The 18,583-nt window shown below is 39.2% G+C and overlaps 1 protein-coding gene across 2 annotated transcripts in view; it reads right to left on the reverse strand.

Annotated features, from left to right (window-relative positions):
- The window catches only part of LOC122795392 (sulfotransferase 6B1-like), a 527,554-nt gene that overhangs the window by 469,262 nt on the left and 39,709 nt on the right, over positions 1–18,583 (reverse strand). Inside the window, exon 1 of one of the 2 annotated variants that reach the window (XM_044063682.1) lies at positions 6,370–6,781. The exons of the other annotated variant lie outside the window; for it this stretch is intronic. Coding sequence (XP_043919617.1) covers positions 6,370–6,559 — 190 coding nt within the window. The 5' untranslated portion in view covers positions 6,560–6,781. Of the gene's footprint in view, positions 1–6,369; positions 6,782–18,583 lie in introns of those variants that run through there. 2 annotated transcript variants of the gene reach the window in all.

Raw genomic sequence — 18,583 nt, forward strand, 5'->3', positions numbered from 1 at the left:
ACATCCTTATTAAATTATCACTTATGACATAGGCAATCGTATATTTATATAAATGAAAACAAACCAGACATATTTTTAGTTGCAGACTTTAAAACACTTATAATCTATCCAGTCACTGTCAAACATTACATAGCTCATTCAAATCCTGCCTTTTTTCAAAATGCATTCCACCGCCAAAATATTATTCTCCATGTATTTTTCCCCACAGTTTCCATTTTTTCTATGCAATTTGCTCCTTCCCTTTTCTAAAGATCCCACTTCCAGTTGTTTTATCTCTGTTACTATATTCACTCCTAGTACAGTTGGTTTAGACTTTGATTTCCATTTTCTAGTAACTGCCTTTTTGGCAGCCACCAGAATTAGACTCAGAAAGACCTTACTGTGTCTAGGCAATTCAGATGCTGTATCATAGAAGAAAAATCATTTCCTTAGTTATATTAATTTGCTCAAAGTATTTCTGATAGAGAAAGTCTGCCACCTCATTACACTCACAGAAAATGTTCCCAATTACTTCTTTCTTCCCCATCACACCTTTAACATTTGCTATCGACCAGAGGAAAAATTCTTTGGAGTCTACTATATAGACACTTCCAACCAAAGATCCTAAGTATTCTAGACTTTGTTGCATATTTGGGAGATATACATATACCCCCACTGTTTCTTTGTGAATTGATTATCCAGTCTCTCTTCCCAATCCTTTCTAACCTCCTCTAATTCTTAATGGTTATCATGCAATATTTTATATGCTCTAATTATCCTATTTTTAACAGAGGCTTCTGTTCTAGACTCTACTAAAAACTCTACCAGTGCTGGTATTTCACTTAGGACCCCTCTCCATTTCTTTCACTTTGCCTACACTCCAACATCAATCCTTGACAGGGAAAGCAGTTTCTCTAGCCTGCAGTCCAAATAAATTATTGGCCTCATCCCATTCCATTACCTATCCCTCTCTAATTTGCTCCCAATACCTTGGCTCCTTTGCCAGTTTTTTCCAATAAAGTTCAGCCCTCGTGTCTACTGTCTGTTGCCCTAATTGCAGTCATCCCTATTGGCAGAACCCCCTTTCTCCATTCCCATGTTGGCTCAGTTTTTAGAATACTTTCTGCTACTTTACAAGTATAATATTCTGTAGGGTTATAACATATGACCTCCTATACACAGCTAGCAAAGTGCTTTGGGGGGGCTTGGTTTGTTATAGCCTGTCACTATACCTTGTTTCCAATTGGGGAATATTTGGCCTCTGCTCAAAAGGTTGAGGGCAGTTGATGTATGAAAGCAATAGTTTCTGCACCACTTCTGATGAAATTATTTATATGGTATGTTGGGGAGCAGTATCTGCCAAAACATTATGTAACCATTATGTTTATGCAACTCCTTCATAGTCAGAAATGTGCACTCTTAAAAATGGCACATTCCACTAGGACATATGCATGTTTTGTAACATATGCATGTTTTGTACCAAAGTACCTTTTTAACATTTTTATGGTGAGCTGTCTTTAGGGATGTGACATTCAGTTTCTTATATACAGCTAGTGAAGGCAGAGTTTGACTGTTTTCATTGTCACAGTAGGGTACTGTGTTTTGTGTCCGCTTAAGGGCCATTAAGGCGGAGTAAAATTAAATGTCCAGAATATTGTGTATTACTTTCAGAGTATCTCAGTAGTGAAAATATTTATTTCCAGAAAAAAAATGTGTTTATTTTGGTTAGAAGTAGATGAAGCTACAATGCCATGCTTTCTAGCAGCTTAAGCAATGCAATCAGAACACACTGTACCGGAAGCTCTGTGGTTAGAACTGCAGTCTTAAGTGTAGCCAAATGTCATGTTATTACCTGAAAGTTTTGTAATAATTTCAAAAGCAGACAAGAACAGAGCCTTTGGCTTGAGCACACATGCCTTTCCTACCAGTCTGACATTTAGTATTCCACTCCGTTTTCATTGTGGAAGCTGTGGTGAACCTCTGCTCAGGACACTAAGTAAAATAATGGCACACGATGCTTCTTTACCGAACTGCCAATACATTTGAAATAAACCTTCTCTATATTTCATCCAAAAGAAATGTATAGTTTTTTAGATTTAGTATGCTGTAACTGCAATGTCATGCTTTCAATTGGCTAAAGGAAGGGGGTGAAGTATAGAGGTGTGCTCCAGTTAGAAGTTTTAGGTGTGAACACTTTTGTTGTTACTGTTATATGAAAGTTGCATTATAAAACCTCAAAAGAAGACACAAATATAACCTTTCTAAGAGAATTTCCAGTAGCTTTAGTACCACAATCTAAACTTTTGCATTATACTCAATTTTCTTTGCAGGTGCTATTCTGAACTTTTGGTCAGTACTCCAAATACAATAGTGACATAAATTACTTATTTACTGAAGTACCGATGCATTGCTTTTTATCCCCAGACTTGTATCCCTCCCTCCAGATTAGTCGCATTTGCCATGAACTTCATCATAAGAAGGCAAAATTGTCTTTACAACTGGGACAACCATCGTTAATTATATTTTGTAGCCAATAGTCATGATGCAGTATTCTGAAGAAATTGCTGTAATACTTTGGTTACATTCTTTATTGCTAGGTATCACCAGTACTGGTTTTATTTTTTTTTCCACAAAAAAAAAAAAAAAATTGATGTACTTTTGTATTTTTTCAGCATGATAAACAGTAATTTATCTCAGCCATATCATTGTTGTGTTCTTATGAAATAACCAAAAATACTGTTTTCTGGATAAAGATAATATTTTTGTCATTTTTATGTCATAGCAAAGTACAAATATTCTGTGTGCTTGGATGTATGTACAGGTTTTCATATTCTGTTATCTTATGGTAGTAGATATCAATAACTAAATAAATATTTGGCTTATTTTACATCAGGTGCAATTGTTGCCCTCCACCTCCACCCCTACCACCCTTCAACAGCTTCTGGCACCTCTGCATAGATCATGCAACCCTATGTCTGTTCTGCTTTTCTGTGATACTGTCTGGGACTCCTGTTAGCTTGCTTGACCAAGTACATCCTCACTTTCAAGTAGCAGATGGAGATGCAGCTTGTACAGGACCTGTGGAGGCATGTACCCTACCTGTCTGATGTCATTCTACCTCAATTTCCCACACAGGGTTAATGACCATCTACTGCAGGATAACTGCCACTAGCTCTGTTCTATTCATCCTCATGAAGACCTCTTTCTCCAGTGTTAATGAAGCAATGGTAGCCACCAACCTCTGCCATTATAGAAAACATGTAAGAAGCAGCTAATGCCTCAAGGATGGGTAGAAGTGGGTGAAAACAAGCCGGGTGAATGTAGAAGTGAAGGAAGGAGAGAGGAAACAATGAACATCGTGTTATTCACACGCTTAGAGAATATGCAAAAAAATAAACCAAACTGGAAAAAAGTAGAGCAGAAAAGGGTAGAATTACATGAATTGCAGGATAAAGTCAAATAAATATTACTCTTCAAACTGCATATGCATACCTCTCAACTGTCCAGATTTGTGGCTCATATTTTTGGTCTTTTCTTCATAAAATTTATGGATTTCTGGCAAACCACTGGGATAATCTGAGGACTGAAGTTACTAAATAATGCCCTACATTTGAGTTTCAGACTTCAAATCCTTCAGAAAATGTATGTTAAAACCAAACCTCTTAGTCAAGCAACTTTCTAAGTTTATAAGAGCAATATTTAAAACATGTCCCTATTTTTGGGCTTTTGTCCCCTCATTTTATTGGTCTTTGTCCAGATTTCTTGCACTAAGAAGAGGTATGATAGCATGGGGGATTCCCTTAGGTACTATGGCAGTGAATTTCAAAAGGTAAAGGCCTAGGAATACAAGTTGATACCAGCAGACTGTAACTGCACCTTCAAAACTAGCTGCAGTCCCATAGTGATATTGTGGGGGCCAAAATGAGGTAAATGGGAATCAGTAATCCGCTGAACATATGCCATGGTCAGAAAGTGATTCTGACCTTTATAGATGACCTTGGGAGTGTGTACACAGCTAGTGTAAGCCAACTAAAATAAGCATAATATGGTGATAATAAGATATACTTGTTAATGTTAGTAGCTAGACTTCAGAGTTCCATGCTAGATATAACAGATCAAGGTACAAATATGGAGGCTCCAATACAAGTTACAGTAATGCAAACAGGACAAAACTATAACATGCACTACCACAGGGATCTCCTCAAATAGAGATGAAATGTGTATCTCCGTTTGAGGAGATCCCTGTGGTAGTGCATTTTATGTGGCAATATTTCCAAGATTAAAGAAGAGGGACTTAACAATTGATTCTGTCATTAAGTATCACCCCAAGACTGCACAGCATCAACATGAATTCTAGACTGACACTACTGCAGAAAATACTGAGAGACAGCCTGGAACAATGCATTCACAGATAGTGGCTATGTATTGCCATGGTTACCAGTTTTAACCAATCTCAGGACATCCACTGGTGAATGAATTCCACATGATCCTCAAGCAAGTTAATAAGCAGACATTGTATCCCTAGGAAGGAGAAGGAAAGCTACACTTCATCAGCATAATAGACTGATAACATAAGCCTCCCCTAAATAAAGGCTTGCAGTGATAACTTGAGTCCAATCCAATCCAAGAGCCTGGATGGATCCTTATGATTCACCACAGTTAGTGGCGGCAGAGGAAGAATAATTCATGCTGTAGCTCCCCCCCACCCTAGATCAGTGTAAAAGTCAGTATGCAATCCAACGCAGGACAGACACCTGTGAGACAGCAGTAATGTAGATGATCTGAAAGGATTCCATGGTCTACTGTAGCAGGTGTAGATGAGAAGGCAAGCAGGTTCAAATCTGACCATCTCAACTGATCCTGTGATATTAGATCATCAGTCTGTTCAGAGCAATGTCAACATTATGACCAAAATCAGAACTTGGTCACAAATGCTACACCTTTTGAGATTGGTTTACAGGCTAATACTAAATGCAGCTCAGGACACTGCATTTATAAACACACATGGTTTTATTCCAAAATTTCCGTTGGTGCCTCGGCAAACACAATTTGCTTCCCTACATAGGCAGCTTGCCGTGGAAACGAGAAGTTCTGTATTTGAGCCCTCTTTATTTAGAAATGCAGGGTGGTGATGGGTGTTCCCTTTTCATGGGGATCCCATGTTTATACACAACTAACATAACAGGAAAGACTTGCTGGAATCCCACCAGTGGTAATATTTGTTATACTACAATCTTTAATGTAGCAATAATTTAGAGGTAACACTAGTGCACCAAAAACAGCACAGATGTGTACAGCGTATGGGAGAAGTCATACAAAGACAATATAAGGTGCTCTTTTTATAAGGGCATGCATACATAATCTTGTGCAAAGATCAGCATTTAATAATGTAAATAACAAAGGTTGCCATTGAGAAAAAGGAGGCAAGAACCAATAATCAGAGTATAAATAGGGGAACCTTTCAGACAGTGACATATTTTTCTCAGAAGTGGTGGAATATACAAATGCAGAAGCCCACAGAAATTAGTTCTGGAGTCAAAAACACAAACTGTGAGGAGTTCAGAAAAATGAGAAGTTAAAGGAAAAATTGTTCTATACAGGAAGGTTGAGACACATGTAGGCTACCTAGTATATTATACAAGTCAAACAGGTTCAGTAAATTGCACTGTCTAGTTTATGAGAATCTACTCATCAATACATGTGTATGCTCTGACACTGCCCAATAAAAATGTTGTATGGACTGTTCTTACTCTTGAATAAAGGATCAGAGACAAAAAGTGTAAGAGACAACTTGATTGTATGAGCTTATCACAAGCAAAGAGAAAATCAAAACATAGCATTCCGGATTGTTCTACTTATTCACTGTAGCTTCAAATGCAAAGAAATAGTGTCAGAAAGGCATCGTTTTTTTACTGTTTTAAAAAGTGAATGTTGAACTTTGTCCCATGTCAGTGAATGTTGCTGTTTTCATAGTAAGCTTCAAACTGGCAGCATTACAAACTGACTGTAAGGTAAGTAAGTTTATAGCAACTGTGTGAAACAAATTACACCCCAGAGAGCTATTTGAATTATAGTCTAAATAAAATGTAATACTGTATTTGGCACGTGGCTTCTTTGTTTTTGTGCAACTTTAGAACAAAAGCTATCATCACTCACTCACTCATTTTATTTTATACCATCTTTTTTTGTTTACTGGTACAGTTTTATACCTTAATGAAAAATGGGTGCAAAGCAGCCTTAATTTTAATTATTTTTTCATAAAAACAGAAGTTGTTGATGCAAAAAATAAATAAATAAAATAATCACCCCACATAAATGCTGTATACTGTATCCCATTACATACCCCCAAAGTAATTTACTTTATAATTTCAAGAAAACATATGTACTTACCACATTTAGGGTAAGCTACCAACATTATGTCCTCCCTCCTTACTTCAATGTTTTTAAATGCCTGGAACGTCTCTAGTCTGCACAGAGTAGCAGGATATTGGCAACCCTTATAGTGGAGGATGAAATCTTCAGGTTTCTTATTCTGAAACTTTGAAATAATTTCTTGAATGAAACTTTTCCCTTCTTCCATTTTTTGCTGTTTTTCACTTGTAATATCTTTTTACTCTTGGATTATGGTATTTCTCTTACTCAGCTTCAAGTTCTTGAATTATAAAGATCATGTGAGGTGACAAGCCACCCACATCACCAAAAAAAAAAAAAAACTATATATATAATATTACTTCCTAGCTGTACTCCTGCAAATATCATTACTGAGTGCTTCCCCCTTGTTTATAAGACAGCATTCTTCCCTTTCCAAATAAAATGGGAGGTTCCAAAACAGGGCAATTAAAATGAAATGTTAAATGTATACATGTTCTGCTCTCCTGTGATACTTTCTTTGTAATATTTTTGTAACAATCAACATGGTAGGTTTACCACCAACTGTCAAGAAGTTTTCATGACAGTTGGGAAATCAGTATCTCTGTTATGAAATGCATTATTGGTAAGTGTTTGTCAGGTATTTTGAGTCATTCTGATTACCAACACATTTCTCAAGTATATTTTCCTAAACTATTTGCTTAGATTTCCTGCTTGCATTTAAAATATACTCTCAGAGTAGTCCTTCATTTATTTCAGTTAAGATACTGGAAGGTGTGAAATGTGATCATTAGCAAGCAATTAAACTGATTCAAAGAATTCCCTTCAAATTGCATCAAGTACACACAAAACCTAAGAGTCAAAAGTGTGCTTTAATTTTTATTAATGTAATAATAAGCATAATGGATCTGTCTTCATTTGTACTTCTTGTTCTCTATAAGAAAATTACATTTGCCTTTTTTCTTCAGTAAAAGTAGTGTTGATGCAGTGAGAAAAAAAAGTAGATTCAGGAAATTTGTGAACTACACATTGCAGGAAGCAATATGGAGGTGCTATTAAATTTTCTTCCTGTCCTTATCTCGTCAGTATGATTGTAGACCCACCCCCATGTTTAGATAGTTTAATAGTTTCAACAAATAAACCAAATGCCAAAGGAATAAGAACATCATAAAACATATGTTAATGTGTACAGAATGTTTATATGTTTGCCATTCGGGTGAGTTTGGCACATTCTGTACTTGTTCTTTAAGTATGTTGCAATGTACATTTACTCACTGAGTAACTGAGACTTTTGTCAGTTTTTGGCTGTTCCAAAGCTTGTAATCCTAGTAACACCAAAGGCATTCACTTATGAATTAACACCATTTGTCTTTGGGTGTTGAATTATACACGGCAGGTTCTAATCAGTAAAACCATTTTCTTTCAGCTTCATACAAAGAGGCGCAAACCACTTTTTTGCTGTTAGAAGTACTATTCAAATCAGGAGCAACCTTAGGTCAACTTCCCGTGCCCCCATCCTGGTTTACCTACACTAAATAAATATTGGAAAATTGCCCCTACTAGAGCGGCGCCCTAGGTGGCTGCCTAGTTGGCCTATGCCTAAGGCTGGCTATGGTTCAAATATATCTGCAACATGCATGCACGTATTTATTCATTCCTTTATTCTCTATGTCCTTAATCTAATGCAGGGTTATGGGGAATTCAAACTGTCTTGACACCACAGAAGCTGTACTGCCTCAGAAACAGCCTACGATAAAAGGAAAAAGAGACCAAGAGCTCACCGTAGAAGAAATAAGAACAGAATTAAGGAAAACTAAGTTAGGCAAAGCAGCAGGATCAGATGATGTCACAGCAGATATGATCAACATGTTTTGTGAGATAGGAGAGAAACTGCTCCAGAGGATCCACACAGCAGTGTGGGGAGAAAGGCATATCCCATAAGACTGGAGAATAAGCATTTTAGTGCCAGCATACAAAACAAAGAGATATTCACAACTGTGGATAGCATAAAGGTATCAAACTCCTGTCACACTGCATGAAAGTACTTAAGGGTGATTGATGATAAAAAAACACATAGAAGTAGGAAGCAAAATGGGGGATAAGCAGTTTGGATTCAGGTCAAGATGCAGTACAACTGTCCTAATGTTTGTAGTGAGACTCATAATTGAAAAGAAGAGGAGGGATGAGTCCAAACAGGCATTTCTAAATTTGGAGAAAATGTATGACAAAACCCCAAGAAAGCTGATTTGGGCAGTCCTGTGAGGTTTTGAAGTCCATTAGAGCAGGCTATGTACAAGGACCCAATGACACAAATATGAACAGCTTTGCTGCGGTAGCGTTGTCGCCTCACAGTAAGACGTTGTCCTTTTCGATTCTTAGCTAGAGCGTCTTCTGTGTGGAGACATGCATGAATGGGCGTACCTTCGTTGAAGGTTGTGCATCAGGGCTGGCAACTCGGCACGTAAAAATCTACTGCCAATCATTAGCGGACCGGAGTTCTGCTGTGGCGACCCCTAACTGGGAAAAGCTGAAAGACACAACAAAAAAAAAATTTGGGTTCTTAGTGGGGGTGGGTGTGCATCAGTGATCAGCTCTGAGCCAACAGCTGTTCATACTAGTGATGGACTACTTTGGCAAACAGGTCAGAGGGGACAGATCAAGAAAGCTGCTGTATGCAGATGATGTGGCATTACAAGCAGACTCTGAACAGGAACTTCAGCAAATGATAGGGAAATGGAATCCATAAGTGAAGGCACATGGGATGAAACTGAAAACAGATAAGACAGTTGTAGTGGCAGCAGATGGGGAAATCAGAAGAAGATGAGAAGTTAGATTAAAGGGAACACAGTGGAACAAGTTAACAGCTTCAAGTATCTAGGAGGGGTGACTGGAGAGAAAGGAAATAAGGCATCCTTGAATTATACTCTGATGGGAAATTTACACATCCACAAAACCAACAACACCATAACTATTCAATCTAGGGATTGAACCTTGCTTGTGACATAAATATGTCATGTTAGAGGGACAGGTATGTGTCTCAAGAATTCTCCTCTTGAATCGCTTCCCCATCCATGTGAACCAGAGTTCCTCCTTAACCCTATTCAAGTGTAACCTGGACCAGTGGATGGGAAATCAGAAATTCACCCCAGGTCTAGCACCTATGTCTTTATTTATTTATTACATTTTCTTGACTGGTAATGTCCGACTGGGCCAGAGGCCCATTTTCAGTGGAGGCCTGGGGAGAAAAGCTCCACAGAAAATACAAGTAGATTTTAGATACACAGATTATCACAAAATAGAATGCATTTTTACAATATCAAAACAAACATCACAAAAATAGAATGCATTTTTACAATATCAAAAAACATTACAGATCAAGAAGAAACATTACTCAAGTATTGTGTGTTTACTGGTGGAGGTCCAAGGGGAAGATGTACCTCGATGAACAAACACAACAGGATGGTGGGAACTGAAAATCTGCTAAAAGAACAGCTCTGTAGTGAATAAACAAGAAGCTGAAGTAAAGCATTATTCACAGGTTGAGAAAGCTAATGGCAAAGGGGGTAGAGGAAGTAGAACTAAATTACAAAAGAAGCAGGAGGAGAGACTGCTTGGAGAGTAGCTAACTAAAGAGGAGAGGGAGTTTAAGCAGGAGCATAGCCAGTGGTTGCTAAGGTGGTGTTTTAGTAGTGTTTTGAATTGGTCATGTGAGGGTATGTTTCTTAGGGTTTCTGGGAGGGAGTTCCAGTGTTTGGCTATATTGTGGGAATAGAGGGAGTCGCTGTGTTGGTTGTGGGAGTTGGACAACTTAAGTAAGAGTTTGTTGGAGGATCTGAGAGCACGATGGTTGGAGTGTGGTTGAGCTAGTCACCTATCTCCCAACATCTCTAAGCTACTCTTACCTACTTTAAATCCACCTCCTTCCTTTCACTTACAACCTGTATCTACCTCCTTCATCTTATCACTGCTCCAGAAACTAAGACCTACCACCCCCTCTGCAGACAAACTCCCTTGCAGAATTCTTGCAAATAGGAGGCAAAGCGATTGCCTATCCCATTTCTATTCTGATAAATAGATCCATAAATGAAGGAATTTTCCCCTCTGTCTGAAAGATCTCACATCATCCCACTACACAAAGGGGGTAAGTCTAATGATTTCTCTAACTTTTGTCCCATAGCACTTCTACCCCCTATAGCTAAAATCATGGAAAAATGTATCCATAAGCAACTTCTTAACCACCTTCTGCAGAACAACATACTTGCTAACTGTCAGCATGGATTCAGACCTTCCCACAGTACTACCACAGCATTACTCTCCTTTACCAACTCTATCAACTATAACAGCAACAATAATAACCTATCATCTTCAGTCTTCATTGACTTATCTAAAGCTTTCGACATGGTTAACCATAAACTTCTTCTGCACATACTAAAATCTCTCTCACTTGATCCTCCTTCCTTAACTGGGTTTACATCTTACCTAGAAAACCGTCAGCAAGCAGTTCTCTGGAAAAATGCACTATCTAATCTCCTTCCTATTTCTTTAGGTGTACCTCAAGGCTCTATCCTAGGCCCCCTTCTATTTTCTATCTTTATTAATGACCTCCAATCAGCTATCCCAAGCACTACCTGCATACAATATGCAGATGACTCCACTATAATCTGCACTGCTAATTCACAAACTGAACTCCAGTCACTCACACAAAATGCTTTTACCACTGTTGAACAATGGTTCAGTGACCGTTGCCTACTACTTAACCCTAAGAAAACCAAAGTGTTACTGTTCTCACCTTCCCGTAAATCTGCCCTTCTCAACTTCACTCTTACTTTTGCTGATAGCACTCTTATTTCTCCAGATTCAACTACTAAACTTTTAGGAATAACTATTGGCAATAATCTCAGCTTTGACTCTCACATCAACAACACAATAAAATTAGTGAATAAAAAAATCAGATCCTTTATAGAATTAAACCCTTCCTAACACCTGAAGCATGGACCACCTTAGCCAGATCTCACCTCATCTCTACTCTTCTATATGCTTCCCTCATATACACAAATCTCTCCAAAAACAACCTCAAGAAACTATCAACATCTTACTATAATATTGCTAAATTCGCTACAGGATCCCCATTTAGAACTCACCACTGCCTGAACCTAAGACAACTAGGTTGGCTTGAACTTCCAAACCAACTTATACTTCAACAGTTCTTAATAGTTCACAAGATCTTCTACCAACCAACTAAAATACCTATACTCTCTAACCTTATCACACCATACAACAACCTGAAACATTTACGCTCTTCCAACAAACTACTGATTAATATAACCAAACACAATAACTCTGCAGGTGACTGTCTCTTTTCCAACTCTGTTGGAAAAATGTGGAATAAACTACCCTCTGATATCTTAGCTTTGTCCTCTCTCTCACTCTTTAAAAGACAACTGAAAATTTATCTCAATAAACACTGGCTATGCTCCTGCAACAACCCTGATTAACTCTGCTTGCTTCGTCTCTATCTTTTCTTCTTCCATAATTCTTACAATCTCTGCTCCCTATACCCTTGATAAGTCTACCTTTATATAACAACTATATTATTATACAATTCCTCCCCTAAAACGTGCACGCTGATTGGCCAGCCCAACCAGCGTGCCCGTTGTAAATCCCTCAATATACTAACGGAAAAAGGTCCGGTCGCCCAGACTTTTTCCGTTAGTATAAAACACTGACTCGCTATGTTAAAAGAGTTTAACATAGCGACACAGGTTTAAAAAAAGCAACGGAAATCTCCGTTGCTTTTTTTAAAGCTGTCTCGCTATGTTAAACTCCTTTAACATAGCGACACAGTGTGGAAAAAGCAACGGAGATCTTGCGATCTCCGTTGCTTTTTTTTTAAAGCTGTCTCGCTATATTAAATGGGTTTAACATAGCGAGACAGCTTTAAAATAAGCAACGGAGATATCCGTTGCTCATTTTAAAGCTGTCTCGCTATGTTAAACCCATTTAACATAGCGAGACAGTTTTTTTAAAAAAAAGCAACGGAGATCGCAAGATCTCCATTGCTTTTTACTGTTTCACTATGTTAAATGGGTTTAACATAGCGAGACAGCTTTACAATAAGCAACGGAGATCTCCATTGCTTATTTTAAAGCTGTCTCACTATGTTAAACCCATTTAACATAGCGAAACAGTAAAAAAAAGCAACGGAGAGCTTTTGCCCACAGCTCTGATGTACTGCGTAGGCATGCGCAGTACATCAGAACTGCCGCAGAATACCAGACAGCTGCAGAAGGGCAGTAAAGAGGCATTATACAATGCCATTATTTAAGAAAAGTAATTATTTCTTTTCTTAAATAATGTCATTGTATAATAGCAATAACCCATTTCTGGGTGTGGGTAATGCTGGATTTACCCACGGTTGGCTTTGTTTGGTCCCTCGGGCTTCGCCCTCGGGACCAAACCACGTCAACCGTGGGTAAATCCAGCATTACCCACACCCAGGCGTGGGTTATTGCTATAATATATGTTATCTCTTACATACTGTATGGCTATTGTAAAAAAAAAAAAAAAAAAAATTTTTTAAGACATTGTCTATTATACTCTTGGATTTTGGTCTGACTATATTGTGTATTAACTAGCTCTGTCTTACATTTTAGTATTGCATTTCCTATCTCTGTTTAACTTGTTATAACCATTGGAGCTTTTCTCCCCGGGCCTCTACTGAAAATGGACATATATCCAGCTAGACTAGCCCGGTCAACAAATATAAAATAAATAAAATAAAAATAAAAATATGGCAGGGCAGTTATTGGGATGGTAGATTATTTTGTAGGTTAAGGTTAGATGATTGAGACAGAAATTTTGGTAGCTCTAGCCAGTTTAATGCTGAAAGTGATGAGAAGTGATGTGATGTGAGTGGAAGGTTGATGGCAAATTTAGCAATTTTATTGAACATAATGAATATCTATTGAACAGAGGCACTTTGTAAATCATGCCCTAGCTTATGTATATTTCTTAAAATAACCTCTAAGGCTCAAAAAATGTGCAGAATATCTTGAGAAGCATAGCTAGGTATATAAAGGCCATGATAGTCACTAACCTAGTATACACTTATAAACCTGTGAAACTTTAAGTCTGAATGAGGAGGTCAAAGCTATAATCAGAAGGACTGAAATCAATGAGCACAAAGTGTCAGGAGTAGTTTGTGATAGCAGAATGTCAAAGAAGTAGAAAAATAAACTGTACAAAACAGTGGTGCAACCAGTACTTCTGCATTACACAGAAACGTGGGCAGTAAAGGCTGAGCAGCTGAGGAAGCTAGAGGTGATGGCGGTGAAGTACCTGAGATGGGTGGCAGAATGCACACTGAGGGACAGATGAGGAAATTAGGACATCAGAACAGAAGCAGAGAAGGTCCAAGAGAACAGATTATAATGGTTCAGGCACATTTACAGGAAATCAGAAGATATGGTGAAGAAGATTTGGGAGAGACAGGAAGCAGGCAAGAGGAAACAGGAGTGTTCATCAAAGAGATGAATGGAATGTGTAGGAGAAGACCTGCAACAGTCAGTTATGGCTATGGAAGTAGGTGGAGGAGTGGCATTGAGTCAAGAGAGATGAAGACAGTTAATATGACACTCCAACTTCATGTAAAAATGGGAAAAGGAGAGTTGATGAGGATGGTGGTGATGGGATTTCTAAGTGGGGCTCTACATGTGATTAAAATTAAATCTGCTGAAAAAGCATTCACTGAATCCTATTTACCAATTATGTGTTATAAACCAGATGTTTTTGCAGATGGACTCCTGTGACCATTCACTCCCAACATGTAGGAAAACTTCCTGCAACCTCTAACTATAGAAAATATTGACACTGTAGCACCTTTTCATCAGCAAGTACCTTTGACTGTCAACATGACAGTGAGCCATTTTAAGAAATTCCATTTGGTGAAAGTTTAATACAGGCAATCATTCCGCGCCCTTTAAAAAAATTTCCATTAGATATTCACTATATCAATAGATCAGCTACATATGACTTCCAGTTTTGCTTTGAGTCTAGAAGAATTATGAATATGAAACCAGCTGTTGAGGTTCAGTGTTCAACTGCTTAGTACTGTGAACACTAACAAAGGAAGTCACAAATCTTGACTGGATACTAGTTTCTGACTTCAAGATTAAATGCTGGTGCTCCTATAAGTTGGAAATTTCATGTCGTTTAACACACACACACATGCGAGCACACGCAAACATGCAGACGCACACACACACACACACACACACACACACACACACACACACACACACACACACACACAATCACTCTTAAATGGCATACATACACCCACCTAGTGACAATATAGATTTCCATTTCACTACTTTTGTAACAAAGCCATATGAACAGTGAGTCAAATGAGGCAGCCACCCTGATTGTCAGTCTGTATGGTGGGCCAAATCGATAAAGGAAAGAAAACTGCACTTGCTTCCGTTGCCTCTCAAATTTATCAATACCTGGTTTCTCCCCAGCAAAAAAGTCCACATTCCCTTATGTTTTACAAAAGGCATATGCCTCAGGCACCTCTGTAAAAGTGTTGGCTGCCTTTTGTTTGGGGAATTAAATACAACAGTTGGTGACATTCTCTCAGAACTGTTAAGATTTGATGTAGGTTATAGTCATGAGAGGGGAGTCTTTGATAGAAGTAGATTTTTTTTCAGGATTATGTACATTGTCTGGTTAATGGAAACATTTCCATAGTATTTCCAGCTTGTGTGTATGTAAGATTTTTTTTTAAATCTAGTAAGCTTTAGGCAATAACTCATTTTCTTTACCTTTTGGACTACAGGCAGGGTTAGGGCATTTGTAGGTATGTGATTCAGTGATGACACTGTCATAGATAGAACTTAGTTGCCGGACAGATGTGGTTTGAACTCTTCTACTGACAACAAATGTGACACTACTACTTACATGGGGGTGCCTTCAATAACCAGCTACTGGCCATCTGATATGTGAGGGACAGGAGTTATGGTCCTCAGATCTGCTCCATTCCCCATAAATAAGTCTGAGGGCCAACAGAAAGATGGTCTCTTGAGTCACAGCACTGGCAACAAATAGATTAAAGTAGAAAAGATGGATACAAATCTGATTCACTAACCAAGTTATCAAATGTAACCTGGCCTCAAGCTTATACAGACAATATGAACTGTTGTCCTGGATATGGGCTTCCATCATTCACACCTAAATAAGAACTACACACTAACCCCTCACAGTCTTTAGCCTAGCACACTAGACCCCATACTTACCACTCTCTGTGAGCTACAGTGTCTTCCACTGCCCCTTTCAAGCAAGTTATTGCTTACAAAGACACAGAGGCACACACATAAATGTACCTACATGCATGCATGCATATACACACACACACACACACACACACACACACACACACACACACACACACACACACACACACACACACACAAAAATACAAAACTCCCAGGAAAAACACAAGTCAAATTGTTCAATTCCCAACAGCTTTTGTCTTGGCAAGCAAGATTTGCCACTGTGCTACCACCCTAAATTTGTCTAGGGACACACCATCTGCTTTGACATTCTTGATTAACAGCCAAAAGTAATAATATTAAACACAGTTAGAGCAGCTTGACAACCTACAGTGCTAAATAATACCATCTTCTCACATAATAAATAATGCCTAGATAAATACCAGCCCCAAGATCTTAAAAGTAATTAAAATGAAAACAAAAACTTTACTTATAAAATAAAGAAGATGGATAAACTAAAACACGTTTCATATAAAGAGGTATATACCTTTGCACATAATCATGGGATCATAGGAACTTAATAGGCTACTGTCCCTGAGGCTCTTACAAGCCTAGCCAAGAATTTAGTCCATGTTCCGGCACTCGATGCCCCTGTCCAGCAGGGACACAGGTGGAATCCCAGTGGTGCATTTTTTGTTCTCCATCCAGTTATCCAGGTTGTGCTTAAAAAGGGTTAATGAGGTACTCTGCTTGACATGGAGAGGGGGTCTATTCCACAGAAGGGGGAGTCTCTGGGACACAAATCTGTCCCACCAACAATTCCTATTGATGTCACAGACCAGGTTGAGGTCACGTGTGTGGATTACTCTAGTGGAGCTTGACTTGCAGATATGCATCAGTCCCATCAAGATGGGGTCTGAAATTACTTTGTATGCCAGACAGAAGTCACCTCTGAGGAGTCTGTATGAGACTGAGTAGAGGGATAGGGCTTTTAGCCTATATGTGTAGGGTAGATGTTTGAGGCCCTGGATTCTCCTGGTGAGAAACCTCTGTGGTCTCTCCAGCTGCTGCATGTGCTTTGTGAAGTACATGCCGAAAGGGGCATTGTACTCAATAGTGGGTCTTATAAGGGAAGAATAAAGGGATGTTATGACCTCCTTGTCTCTGGATGAGATACCCTTACTAATGAGGTGGGCCATGTAGAAAGCTTTCCATACAACGGAAGCAATATGGTGGTCAAAAGTCAGTTTGCTGTCAACATGGGTGCCCAAGTCCCTCACGACTGATTGCATGCTTAGGACCTTGTTATTAATGTTAAAAATTGCTGGGACATCCCTCTCCCCAATGGGGATGATGATGCATTTTTTGGCATTCAGTTTGAGGCCATGTTTCTAGCACTGGTCATTTGTTTGGGTGAGACTACAGGAATTGATGACAGTGCCCAGCTTGCAGTCATCTGCAAACTTGGTCAGCCACAGCCCACTGCTTTTGGTCTACACCTCAGAAAAGTATATCACAAACAACAGAGGTCCCAAGGCAGATATCTGGGGTACACTGCTCATTAAGGGGTCTACTACTTGAGGTGGCGTCCCATATTTTGATTAGGGGGTTCTATCAGTGAGTCAGTTTGCTACCCATCTGGTAACATACCGATTGATGCCTAGTTGAGAGAGTTTATCTATTATACCTGAGTGGGGAATTGTATCAAAGGCTTTGCACAAGTTAAGGTAGGCAGTGTGTGCCATCTTCCCATCGTGCATGGCATTGGTGACTGTCTCAAAGAAGTCAACTAAATTTAACAAGCATGACCTCTCCTTGACAAAACCAAACTGTGTGTGATCAAGTGTTTGGAGGTTGCCAATATCCTTCTTAATGAGGTCCATGATAATTCTTTCCATAGCATTGCAGATCAGGCCTGTTAAGCTGATGGGTCTATAATTTCCTGGATCAGTGGATGCTCCACCTTTGTGCAAAGAGATGACAGTGGCTGTCTTCCACTCAGCTGGCATGAAGCTGGTATTCAGGCTTTGGTTGAACAGAATGCCTAATGGTGCTGCAAGTTCCTGCCTGAGTTCATGTAGGATGCAGTCTGGGACATTATTAGGTCCCATGGGGGCTGGATTATTTTGCCTTTGAAAGGGCAGTGCTTCCTAGAGATAAGGGAAGGGGGCAGGTGCTGGGGGTGTCCTGATTAACTGATGGAGGAGACAGAGGGGTGAAGTTTTCACTGAAACTGTCTGCCACCAGGTTGGCTATATCTAAGGCATTTGTGTATGTGGTGCCCTTGACCACCAGTTCTTAGCAGATATCAGTGCTTCCTTTGAGATTGTGGACATATGTGAAGAAGGCCTTATGACTGTCTTTAGTAGAGGTGGCCAGTTTGGACTCAAAGTTTGCTTTGCAGGATTTCACTAGTGCTCTTTGTGATGTTTCAGTCCTGGCCCAGTGATCAAGGAGTCTCAATCCTCACCACTAGCACCAATGGGGAATGTACATTGGGAGGATGACAAGTTACACACACAGTATTTCCAGATGAAGCTCTCTGCATCAAGTGCAATTTCCCTTAAGAGCACAGAGAGACCACAGTCAGTCTCAGGCTGGTTTCTCCCTTGTTCTCCAAATCCCTAATAAGACTCCCCACTGGCACAGTTATAGAGTTGAGATCCCAGCTGAGTTGCCAAGCCAAGACCTCCAGCACCCTCTCTGTCCAACCAGTGTTTCATGTCCCTGCCCAAGTAGCTCACACACACACACACACACACACACACACACACACACACACACACACACACACACACAACTGGGAATGGCTGACACAGGCTTACTAGCTATGCCCCCTTCTGCCCAGACTATAAGGAAGTTATCATTGCCACCAGCCACAGCTACTTTAAGCCCCTTAACAAAGGGTGTCCAATCTTACTGTGTAATGATAGTATTAATACAAATTGTAGTTTGACCAAAAGCAA

The sequence above is a fragment of the Protopterus annectens genome, chromosome 1.part0, assembly GCF_019279795.1.
Source record: "Protopterus annectens isolate FY-2018-M chromosome 1.part0, PAN1.0, whole genome shotgun sequence".
Taxonomy (NCBI): Eukaryota; Metazoa; Chordata; order Ceratodontiformes; family Protopteridae; genus Protopterus; species Protopterus annectens.